This window comes from Rhinolophus ferrumequinum, chromosome 8 (assembly GCF_004115265.2).
Source record: "Rhinolophus ferrumequinum isolate MPI-CBG mRhiFer1 chromosome 8, mRhiFer1_v1.p, whole genome shotgun sequence".
In the NCBI taxonomy this organism is placed as follows: domain Eukaryota; kingdom Metazoa; phylum Chordata; class Mammalia; order Chiroptera; family Rhinolophidae; genus Rhinolophus; species Rhinolophus ferrumequinum.
The window spans coordinates 16,468,058-16,480,279 of NC_046291.1; the positions used below are offsets into that span (position 1 = coordinate 16,468,058).

The following is a 12,222-nucleotide window of genomic DNA, read 5'->3' on the forward strand; positions in this document are numbered from 1 at the left end:
AGTCAATAATATGGGAATAGCTATGAATAGTGCCAGGTGGGTACTAGACTAGTCAGGGGGATCACTTCTTAAATTATATAAATGTTTAACCACTATGCCATACACATGAAATTGATATAAAATAATACTGAATGTCAACTGTAATTGAAAAATTTTAAAGGGGGGAAGGTGAAGGGCAATAAGTGGTCCAAATTTCCAGGTATAAAATAAATAAATCATGGGATGTAACATATGAGGCCAGCATGGGGAATATAGTCAATAATATAGTGATAGCATAATATGGTGTCAGATGTTGCTGGACTTACCATGGTGATCACTCTTTAGGTCTACAAATGTTGAACAACTACACCCCCTGAAACTCACATAATATTGTATGTTAGCTATATTTTTAATAAAAATTTTAAAAATAAAATAAAATCCCACCACTTAGAAAGAGCAACCATTAACATTTTAGTAAAGATCCTAAAAGTTTCTACTGTTGCACGTGTGCGTGTGCGTGCACACACACACACATACAAACACACACACACACACACACACACACAGAGGACCATATTATACTGTTTTTAACCTGCTATTTTCACTTTGTCATGGTCATTTTTCATGTCAATAGGTATATATTGATGCATAATTTTTAATGGTCCACAATATCCTAAAGAATATTGATTTATCACAATTTACTTAATCTCCTACTGATGTATCCTTTTTTTAATTACATAAACAATGTTATGATAGTATCCTTGTGTCAGGTCTTTTCCCACTTATCTTCTTAGGGCTAATATCTGAAAATATGGTAGTTGGGTCAAAGAGCATGCTGCCTTTCACATTTTGATCTGTACCCAATTGCTCTCCAAAAAGGCTGAACTAACACATATGTCTAGAGTGTGAGAAAGTGCACATTTTCTCATTTTTTATTGTGGATGGAATTTCCCATTTTTATAATCTTTGTCAGTATAAGAGATGCAGTAACCGAACACTGTTTTGATTTGAATTTCTTTGATCAATAATGAAGTTAAATATATTTTTATGTGTTTATTGATTATTTACATTTTACATTACCTCTTAACAGTTTTAACTATCTATTCAAAATATATTGTGTTGCAAATAAGTTCTCTCAGCTTGTCACTGTCTTTCAATGTTATTTGTGATTGTTCTTTTTCTCTATTTTTCTAACATTCAAAAGCTTAAATGGAGTTAGATGAATCAATCTTTTCTTTAGGGTCTCACTATTTCTAAAAAGATGTTCTCCATCCAATCCAAGATGCAATAATAACAATAATAATTAAATAACCCATATTTTATCCAAGTATTTTTATTTAATATTTGAGTACTGTCATGTATTAATTACTATTTTCTAATTATGCAAATAATATTCTAATACATTTTCATGTAAAAAATTAAACTCCACAGATAAGGTGAAAGTTCCCTAGATGTTAATCTCAGTTCTTTCCCAGAAGTCACTTATTAAGAGTAATGTGTATCTTTCTCAAGTATCTATTATCTATACACACACAGAGATAAAATTATAGTTTCATTTGATCTGTTTTGCTTTTGCATAAATGATATTGTACTGTATGTATTGTTATATAACTGTTAATGATACATGTTTTGACGACCTTTCATATCAGTACATATAGTCCTTTCCAGTGTTTTTAACTGGATGCTGACGGTAGTATTCAGTAATTTGGATGTATCAAAGTTTATTTAACCCTTAACCTACTGGTGGATATTTAGGTTGATTCCAATTTATCTCTCTCCAAACAATAATACAATTTAAAAAAAATCTTTGTCCTGTTTCCTTGTACACATGTTCAAGTATTTCTCTATTTGATCAATACTAGAAATTGGAATTCCTGAGTAGAAATGTATGTGCATTTAAATTGTTAATAGGTACTTTGGAATTGTAGTGTTCCCTCTTCTAAGGCTTTTTAAATTTAATTTATAGCTTTTTAATTTAATTTGTAAAATTTAATTTGGAATTTATTTTGGGATACAGGATGAGGAAGGATTGACTTTTTTCTTCAAATAAATGACTACCCAGTTATGACAAAACCATTTACTAACTAATCCATCTTTTCCCAATGGATTTGAAATGGTACCTTTATCATATATTAAGTTCCCATGTATGCCTGAGTTGAGCTTTCGATGATCTATTCTGTTCTCTACATATGTCTCTTCCTGTATCAGTGCCATATATTTTAGTTACTTAGCTCTGTAATACGTTTTAATATCAGGTAGGGCAAGCTCTCCATGATTATACTTTCTTCTTAGTCTTTTCTTGATATTCTGTGTTTTTCTGGGATAACATACAAATTATATTTTTTAAAGGAGCAAACTGTTGTACAGAAAGGTTTTAAAGAAATACCTCTTTTCCTATTTATATTGTTTATCTTCATCCCTCCTTCCTTTTAGGTTTTCACATATAAAAATGCACACAGAGAGACTACTTTTATGATATATGGGCATAGGAGACGATGACCAAGGGTGTAAAGAAATCGGTGGGGTGGGGGCGGGCAATTCTTAAAAGAGGGAAGTAACTACTGTGGGCAATATCTCCAAGTAGGAAGATATAATTGTTGAAGATATAGTGGGAAGAATCCAAGGGGGAAAAAACAAAAAACCTGAATGCCCAAACTGGTTTGGGGTCATTTTAGGCCAGAAACTAAGAGGTTAGACCTGAATACTGAGAAAAGTGTGGGCGGAGCACGTGGAATGTAAAGTCAGCCAGCTAGTCTGCAAGTGCAACAGAGACACTGCCTCTGAAAAACCCCATCAATGTATTAAAGTAAGTTCAAAGGAACTTGAATTCTGAGACTGTGCCCTGTGGTTTATCTGTCTTGTACCCAGTCTTTCATCACACTGAACTAAAACAATTTTTCTACCCTCATTTACACATCTAGACTGTGTCGGTATAGAAGACCTTCCTGTAGGGTGTCTGGCAAAGTGCTGAGAAGGAAGGTAATGGTCTTAGTAAAGGTCTTTAAAGTGTCAACCCCTGCTGTCTTGAGGCCATTTTCAGTAAATGTTTATGATGTATTAAAGGGTCAGGAGTACCGCTTAAAGTGGGGCACATGAAGAAGGTTAGCCCCCAGACCTGGCTGCTAGTTGTCCCTGGTCATGGTGGTGTGGTTGGAGGGGCTGCTTTGGCAGTCTCTGCTGTAGAAATCTTCCAGAGGTGCCCATGTGAGCGTCTGTCCCAGTGGGTAGAGGACACAGGATATCCCCTTGGATACTGCCAGATGCTCTGGTTGCTGGGCATCCTGCCTGGCAAGCAAAAGTTTCCATGACAACCACCCCCACCCACATCTGCAATTTTTTGCATTTCTCTTTTCCCATTAAGTACCAAGGTATTTCAGGGACAGGCAAGCATAGCTCTCAGCACAGAATGTCCTCTGCTCCAGGAAGAGGGGCAGGGAATGGGGAGAGTGGAGATGTGTATATGTTATAATTGAGCAAATCTTCATCAGTATAAATGTATATGTACCTGCTTCTGGATTAAAATGTGTGTCTTCGGTTGTACATCAATGCATATATTGGCATTATCATACAAATGGTTTGATCACTGTTTATGTGGCCCATTTGCTTTCTGCTCCCCTCCCCTCTCTGCTGCCCCTGTGCTGGGCGTGCTGAGTCATGGTTCCAGCTGGGTTTCCGTCTCCTGTTCTCCATCTTCTTTCTTTCCTCAGTTCACTCCTCACCCCTGCTGGGTTTTCTCTAGAGCTCTGGGCCCTATTCATCACCTGTCTCCTGAGCCTGGACTCACTTTTCCCATGTTCACTTCTGGGCTGTAAAGAGGAGACACTCACTCTGTTTTTAAGCTTACTTGCATCTCACCTTGCCTTCTCAGAAGACAGTTTCGAGCTCTTCTCCTTACAACCGCCTGTTCTGCCAGAAAAAGGTGTCTGACCAAGTTTGATCCACGAGGCTAATTATTCCATGTATTCATGCTGACCCTCCTCCAGTCCCTCACCCCTGATCGGACTATGGCAGTGTCTCATACCTTAGGGCACAGCAAGGAAAGTGAGATTTAATTTGACGCCACACACACTGAGGCTTTTTTCTCATTCCAGGCCTCCAAGTGCTAGACTACAAGTTCCTGGAGGAATGCGTGGGTGTCTGTGGGTGCAGTACAATGGAGGGTACTGTGTCTGTGTTCAGGGGCAGTATCTACAGCCTCCCTCCGCCCCCCAAAGAGCAGGATGTTTGAGGGTCTCTGTAGGCTCTCTGGTCTCTTTCCCATCCCCTTTAGGCTCTTCTAACGCAGAAACTACAAGTAGTCTCTCAAACTAGTTCCAAATAAGGCGGACCAGGATTGTTTCCCCGCTGGAGGTGGGAGAGTGGAGAGTTGGCCCCGCCCGCCCGCTCTGTCTGGTTACTATGGCGACAGCCGCGGGGTGACCCAAGTGCTCCTCCCTCCCTCCCTCCAAACCAAGAAAGATGACGGCACCGCGCTGACTGCGCCAAATTCCAGCCAATGGGTAGCTGCTCCCGCCTTCCCTTCCGCCAGTTCTCTCCCCCTCCCCCCGGGAACTCGATTCACAAATCTGGACAGGGGATTTCCGCCTCCAAGCCGGGTGCTAGGGCGCCTGGCCCAGGCCGGGGCAGAGCCGAAGTCTATCCTCCTAGGAGGGCAAGTGGAAGCCGGCATTCCTGGGTTCTCGGGCCGGACTCCTGCAACTCGCCACCAGAATAGATCACATCCCACTCCCAAATTATCCGGAAGACTTGTTGAGGCCGAGTCCGCAACTCCTCTTGCCCCTTCAAGCCCCCACCCAGCCCGAGATCGCCGGTCAGCACCACGGACAGCGAACCCGGGCTTTGTCTTTGCCTGCCTCGCCAGGTTCTGCGTCAGGATGCTCGATGTCTCCGCGGAGACCAGGGTCGGAGACGTCAGCGCTCTACTGTAGCCAGGCCTCCTTATGCCAGTGAAACGGAACGGAGCGCTTAGCCATGTGTCTCTGAAGGCAAGGGGGACCAAACAGAGATCTCTGGCTAAGCAGCTCATTTCTCTTCTTTCAACCCCAAAGAATGGCTCCTGTCTCCCAGGATGCCTGTGTCCTAGCCCCCCTGGGTATAAAAGCCCAGATCTGAATCTCAATAGGGATGAGCATCCTCCCAAGGACGCTCAGGATGGGCGTGTGACCGAAGTAGTCTTGAAGCAGCCCAGTGAACGGGAACAGCTTGTGGGGCTGAGTGTGGCAATCAGGCCCCACCTGGGAGTGGTGAACACAGACTTAGGTCTGATTAGACTCTTGACTGGATATATGGCGGGGAGAGATGAGGACGAAAAGAAAAGCAGCAATAAGAGCTAGCTATTTCTGCCTCAACGGACCACTCTATAAAACAGGGACAGCTGACGTCCTCATCATTTAATCCAGAAATGGACTGGGCATTAATGAGGAGCTAAGTTAGACAAGATGGAGGCAGAGGTGGGACGGGGGTGGAATTTAGCGTCATCGGCAGGCCTCAACCTTTGACTACCTCACTTTACTCTCTGTAAAATGGAAGCCAGTGTGTGTGTGTGTGTGTGTGTGTGTCTGTGGAACAAGACTGAAAGAGTAGCAGTTCTCAGGGACTCAACATTCCCCACCACGCCCCTGGGGGCCCTGCTGCCCTGCCTGTGACAGTTCCACTCCCGCTCCCTCCCTCCCGGGGCCCAAAGAAAGGCCGGCTCAAAACCATCTGCAGGCGCTTCCAGCGCTTTATAGTTCTCTCCCGGACAGACCGACAGACAGCAAGTGCGGCCCGCGCCGTCGGCCCGCATCATTGGCACCTTGGACACGGCACCAGGCCCAACCCAGTCCCTGGTCCCCTCCCGGGAGCGTTCGGTCCGGCCTCAGATCAGCACCTCAGACAGCTCCCGGCCCAACCTCCCCCCTCCCCCCCTCCAGAAACAACCAATAAATTAAAAGGGGAGAAAACAAAAACACCTAAGGATAAGGAAGAGGGTGCCCCTCTCCTTGAGTATGAAGAGTTTTCTGTCTCTTCCTATCCTTCCGCTGAGGCGCCGTTGCTGCCGGGGTGGCCTCCTAGGTTGAGTATGCTCCCAAACCTCAGCCTCCTGAAGCCGGCATCCCCTCCCCCCAACTCCCGGCATGCAACACGTTGGAAAGGTAGGGAGAGGTGGTGGGGGTGGGGCGAAGGACCATCCTGGTAGTTGTCTGAGCTCCTGGGGCTGCAGTTCCTCGCCGCACCTCAGTCAATCCAAATTAAGAACGAATGTTCCTTTTGGTCTGGGGAGGGAAGTATGGGGCTCAGTCGGGGGAAGAAATGCAAGCTGACATAGCGGAGTGGAGGGGGAAGGAGGTAGACAGGAGTGAACGTGGTGTCACATGCCAGGAGCGAGGAAAAAGAGAACAAGAAGGGAAGATGAGGACACAGAAAAAGAAACAGGGGCAAAGAGAGATAGGTGGGGGGTAAGATGGAGACGGAAATACACACCCAAGGAACGAAAACTGAAAGGCAGACAGGATGGAAGATGAAGATACAGAAAGAAAGTGAGGAAATGGACAAAACCAAGGGAGATGGACTTACAGACACACCCAGAAGGGTAGGGAGAGACCTGGTCAGAATTAGAGAGATGGGGTGCAGACAGACAGTAAATGTGAGGTAGGGGCTCCGCCTCCCGCGTTCATCCCCCACCCTCACCCTACACCCAGCAAATTCAGACGTCGTGGCCTCTGGCTTCCTGGCCTCCACTTGCCCCTGCGGGGTAGGGGCCCTTCCTCCTCCGGCAGGGCCCGGAGCGGCGGTAACAGCGGCGGCAGCTTAATGGTCCCGTGGGCTCCAAGTATGTGTCAGAGGCTGGGGCGGGGGGCAGGCGCGGCCCTCGGGTATCCCTAGCGGTCCAGATTCATAGTCCAGTGCTTGGCTCCGGTCGCGCAGCTGTCCCTTGCGGCCGAGGAGGAGGCGGGGGCCGCCGGCGCACTCCCGCTGGGTGGACCCCCGGCGCCGGTGGCGGCCTCGCCCTCATTCTTGAGGTCTTGAAAAACCTGCGTGAAGAAGTGGGGGTCGGCGTTGAGCCGCAGCATCTGCGGGCTGAGCCGCTGGATGAGGCGCAGGCAGCGTTGCCAGAAACGCTCCTTGTCGGGCTCCACGAGGAAGGGCTTGAGTGGGTAGGAGATCTCGTTGCCCATGTAGGAGTAGGCGAGGTAGAGGCAGGTGAGGAAGGCGGCCTGCAGCTCCGCGGCGGACGCCAGCTCATCCCCGCGCAGCGACTCGCGGCACAGCAGGTACACGAACACCAGGTTGGCGGGAGTAATGAAGGCCTGGTCTTGCCAGCCCTGCAGCAGCAACGAGCGGTCCACTCCGCGGAACCAGCCCACCAGCTCGCCCGGGCTCAGCTCCTTGAGGCGGTAGCAGCGTCGGCACACGAAGTCGCCCAGGCAGCGCAGGAGCTCGCCGGTGGACGCCTGCACGATGACCCGCCGCGGCGAGCCGCCAGGCACCGGCGGCGCAGCCTGCGGGGCTGGGGGTGGCGGCGGCGGCTTTCCCCCTCCCGAGCCTGGCGGCAGAGCAGCCGCGCTGCCCCCCGACGACGGCTCGCAGGTGGCGGCGGTCGCGGGCACGGTGGGCACGGGCACGGCCAGCGGCTTGGTGGCACCGCCGCCGTCGGGGGGATCCCGGCCCTTACGGAGAAGGTTCTCGCGGTTGCGTTGTTGGACCAGGGGGTCGGGGCCGGTGGACGCCGGCTTGGGCGTCACCTTCTTGCTGCCTTTCTTCTTCTTGGCAGAAGCGGCCACCAGGCGCTTCCAGGTGAGCGCCGAGATGAGTACTGATGGCCGTTTGAGCCGGCTCTCGCCTTTGCCTCCCTTGCCTCCTGGCGGTCCCCCGTAGCCCCCCAGCGCCTCGTCCCCCACGGGCGGCGCCTTCTTCTTCTCCTCCGGCAGTCCGCCGGGCCTCCGGCCTTTGGCCGAGGAGGCGGGGGAAAGAGACAGCACCGTGCCCATCCTGCAGAGCGGGGCCGGCGCCCGGGCCCCGGCGGGAACCGCGGGCGGCGCCGCTGCCGCCGCCGCCGCTGCTGCAGCCCCCGGGGACCCAGCGGTGGGGGCCTAGCCCCGGCCCGGGCGCGGGAACGATGGTGGGGGTAGCTGGCTGCTTGGCTGCTCCGCGGCGGCTGCTGGGTGTCTGAGCTGCGCCAGCTGCAGCGTCAGCCCCACCCCTTGGGCCCCTTCTTTCGCCGCGCCGCGCCGCGCCCCGCCTCACGCAGCCAATCCGCGCCCTCGCTGCCTGACTAACCGGCAGCTCCTCTGACCAATAGAATCTCGCATGCCATTCCGAAGTGCCACCCATTCCCCTACCTTCTGTCTCCAGAGGTGGCGGTCGTTCGAAGGTCCCCCTAGGGTCAGAGCTGGGGATGGGGGTGACTGCTCCCACCTCCCCAAGCAGGTCCTAGGGCCCTGGGCCACCTTGTTTTGATGCACTAGATCGCGGTAGCAGAGAAGCCATGGAAACAGCCTCTCCCCCTTTTTGATTATGTGTTGGGGGTCTGTGTGGGCAGTGAGAGACCTCATCAGGGCGCTTTTGCCCCAGCTGGGTCACACTACCCTGGCGTCTCCAATGTGGCCTTCTGATCTATTCTCTTAGCTCGCCTCCCTTCCCCTCCTCCCCACGAGGCCACCACAGAGGGTCGCAGCAGGCGTAGTTTTGCTCTCCCAGAGGCAGGGCCCTGGCCTTCCTGCAATTTACAATCTGCCTCCTTGGGGGCCCTTGCTCTTGGGATGGCGGGACCCTCGAGGTACGACGGCCTGATTCTCTGCATTTGAGTAGGTGTGGAGAGGGTCTTGGCTCCTAGTTGCTGGGTGGTCCCTCCTTTGCTCTTCGTCCTTATCAACACACTCTGATCCCACATTTGGATGGCTGACGGATGCTTGGTCCCTGTGGAAATGCTGAAAATTCTACCGGTTGGTCTCCTAAGGCTCAGACAGGAGACAGGACCTCTTGTGTGGAGGGAGGCCCAAGACAGTTGGCACAACTTCCAGGCCAGCCCCTGGGTCCAGGTTGAGGTGGGTTTTCATCATTAAATGCTTTCTGACATTCAGGTCACAGCTGTCCCCATTCCCAGCTGCAAGCTGTTAGGATGGCTCCTGCATATTTCTCTTTGGGTCTGTCCTCTCAGTGCCCACAAAACCTTTGTCCTGTACTTGAGACCCTCTGGGCCTGATCCCTCTGGTCCTGAGCCCAGCTGGCTCTGGGCTGTTCTATTTGCCACCTTTCTTCAGTCCTGCTCTCTGGCTCCTCAACACAGGAATCTCCAGCTTCTTACGTGGGCTGTGGAAGTAGGTATGATCGCAAGAAAAGCCCCTGCCTAGGGATTCAGCAAAATCCTCAGAACTGTCCCTGGAGTCACTTCCATGCTCCTTGCAGACCACCAACAGGGCTCCCAGGATCCACTGCTGTCAGGGTTGGTGTGTATGCACACGTGTGTGTGGTTCACTCCAGATAGGTTGTTCCAGAACCCCCTGGGGCTGCAGCTCCTGCCATCAGAGACACCAGTTTTTCTCAGCTGTCCCACAGCCCCTGCTTACTCAGCCCCCTGGAGACCTGTGGTCTGACTGTGTTGATTCCCTATCTCTTTTCCACTGTACACACGCAGACTTGTACCCCCCCACACACTCAGAACCCATGTGTATTGTCTCAGCAGGGTCTCTCCTGCTCCCTTAGATCTGATCTTTTTCTCACAGCCTAAGCTGAACGGCTCAACCACCCCATTCTCCCTTTTTTCAGCTCCTGCAAATGGTCCCACTTCTTCCTACAAGGCCTTTCTGAGTCAGCCTTTATCTGACACCCAAGGAACAGTTGGTTCACCGGTAGTTAAGGACGGGCTCCAGAGAGACTGAGCTGCACTGGCAGAAACACTGAGCACGTGGATCTGAATGGCACGTGGGTCCTCCCACCTCCGCTCCCGGGAGTCCCTCATTGACGTAAGTCCTATTGCTGGTGTCATTTAGGACAAGATCTTCTATGCAGAACCCACAGATGTCACCAACATGGTGCCCCAACTCTAGGCCCAGCTGTGACCTCCTGTTGTCCTTTTGGTCAGAATCAAGAATTTCCTACTCTGCTTCAGCGTCCTTTAAAAGGTCTCATACCCCCTTTTCATTCTCCACCTTGCCCTGCCTCAGACCCCCTCTCTGGCTCACCCACTCTCTACCCTCTTAGTGTGGTTATCCCTATTGAATCTCTGAGCTCCTCCTATCACTGGTCAGACCCCCAACCCCCACTCAAACCACTATCTTGCCTTCTCTGTCAAGCTCTTGAAATTCCACTTCCTCCAAGAAGCCTTCTTGGACTGATTAGAAGGAACCTAATGCTCTTTATGACATCAGTCTTTCTAACCTCTTTCCCGCAGTAGCAGCTGCTACATCACAACTTGGTTTAGGGCTGTGCTCTGAGTCCTTGGTCCAAAATGTGCAAGATGGATACTGATGGAATTTTAAAGGACAACATAATCAAAATAAATCCATAAAGAGTGACAGCATTTCTGTTTTTAAAAAGCTGGAGGCATTAAGGGAGGAGAGAGGGAGGTTATGTCTCTGTAGTGTAGAGGCCAAAGGGGATAAGTGTAGGGAAATCAGAAAGACTTGATGAGAAGGTGGGCTTTATGGAAGGACAACGATGTCCTTACCACATATGCTAGTTTACTTTTCTGGTTGGGTTATGTGTAGGGTCTACATTTGTGATTGATTCATTTATCTGTATTAGTATCTGTATGTCGCTTCTTGTCCGTCCATTCCCCATAGACGTACATGTTCCTCTGTATTAGAAACCTTTAGATGAGAACCCCCTTGAGGCCAGGCTCCTTGTCTGTCTCCATCACTCTGGGGTTACCTAGAACAGTGCCCTGTCCAGATACATGGCTATTCCTGAAGGCTCTTTAAGGCCAGAGCTACAGGCCTAGACCAAGAACTAGAAGGCTTAGATCAAGGTTTCAGCCTGTGCAGGAACATGGCCTTATTAATGGGGATCACAATGTCAGCTTAGAGAGGAGCCCGTCACTGACCCCCTGGGAAGATGAGCCCCACCTTTGAGGGAACACCTCCAGGCTGTGCTGCTCAGACTCTTCTGTCCTTTGGTTTTCTCATCTTCCTCTTTGAGAGGCCATAGTCTAGGTGGCAGGAGGCGGGAGTTCTAGTCCACAGCTTATAAACTGTATGACTTGGAAAAGTCACTTCAGCTATCCGGAATTCCCTTTCTTCATATTAAAATGCAGGAATTCTATATACTTTTATTATCAGACAAAAAAATGAATACTAAAGGAATAAGATAACATCTTGGGGATCGAACTTAAAAATGATTCCTAAAGCCTCTTCCAGTTCTATAATTCTGATTCTAAATAAAATCTGTCTTGTGAATCTGTTTCACTCTCTAGCTCCAGCCCTATCTGGTTCTGCTGGATGGGCTCAGTCTGTGTGTGCGTAGCATCCGGGTGAGGCCTGTACTTCTGCAGGTCAGCCCAGGAGACGAAGGGGAGCGGTGCCCAGCTCTCAGCTATGTAAACCTCCCTAGGTCCCTCCAAGCTTTAGAGGGGCACCCCAAAAGGTGGTGAGACAAATGACAGGGTGCCAAGATGGCCAAGGTCCATGGTCTACCCAGTAAACAGCAAGGCCAGAGGTCCCAGAACCCAAGGCCATTGCACCCCCATATCTCCAAAGGGCCCCTACAAAGAGGCTGACCATGCAGGTTCTGAAAACAGCCAGGGTGGTGACTCAGCCAGGGCATCTGAATGACTGCATTCTGCTGCCCAACCCTGCTGATCCAGTGTCCCCATCCCGGGGTCTCAGCTCCTGCGGTGTGCACACGCACCAGGGAGAGCACATGCACCAGCCCAGCCCTCCCTCCTTCCCCTGAGGGCCCTGAGGTGGGGAGGAATAAGGCCCAGGGAAGGCAATGGAGGGAGCAGAACCCTTTCCCAGGTAACAATGGGGAGTGGGGAAACGGGGTGAGCAGAGGAAAGAGATGAACCTGACCAAGGAAGAGCTGCTAGCTGCCAAGAGGGAGTTTCTGCATTCTCAATGTTATCCCATTCCAGCAGGCCCCTTGCTAAAAGGAATTAATTGAGGACACCAAATATAGGATTTTTGTAACAGACAATATTGTTGATAAGTGAGGAAGCGGTGCCTTGGGGAAGGGAGAGAATGGACCAATGCTGAGATACTGGAGGACCCAGGATTAAGGGTCAGATGAGGACACGGCTGAGCTGGGGCTCCTTTTCCTTGCTCC

General features: G+C 50.4%; 1 protein-coding gene across 1 annotated transcript; it reads right to left on the reverse strand.

Moving 5' to 3' along the window:
- Positions 1-5,684: 5,684 nt before the first annotated feature.
- Positions 5,685-8,024, reverse strand: CDK5R2 (cyclin dependent kinase 5 regulatory subunit 2). Its single transcript, XM_033111354.1, has one exon. The coding sequence runs from the start codon at positions 7,947-7,949 to the stop codon at positions 6,840-6,842; it is 1,110 nt and encodes a 369-aa protein (XP_032967245.1). The 5' UTR covers positions 7,950-8,024; the 3' UTR covers positions 5,685-6,839.
- Positions 8,025-12,222: the final 4,198 nt, after the last annotated feature.

Bases quoted from the DNA above. Each gene is read 5' to 3' on its own strand.
- CDK5R2 (XM_033111354.1), bottom strand. From the start codon at position 7,949: ATGGGCACGGTGCTGTCTCTTTCCCCCGCCTCCTCGGCCAAAGGCCGG.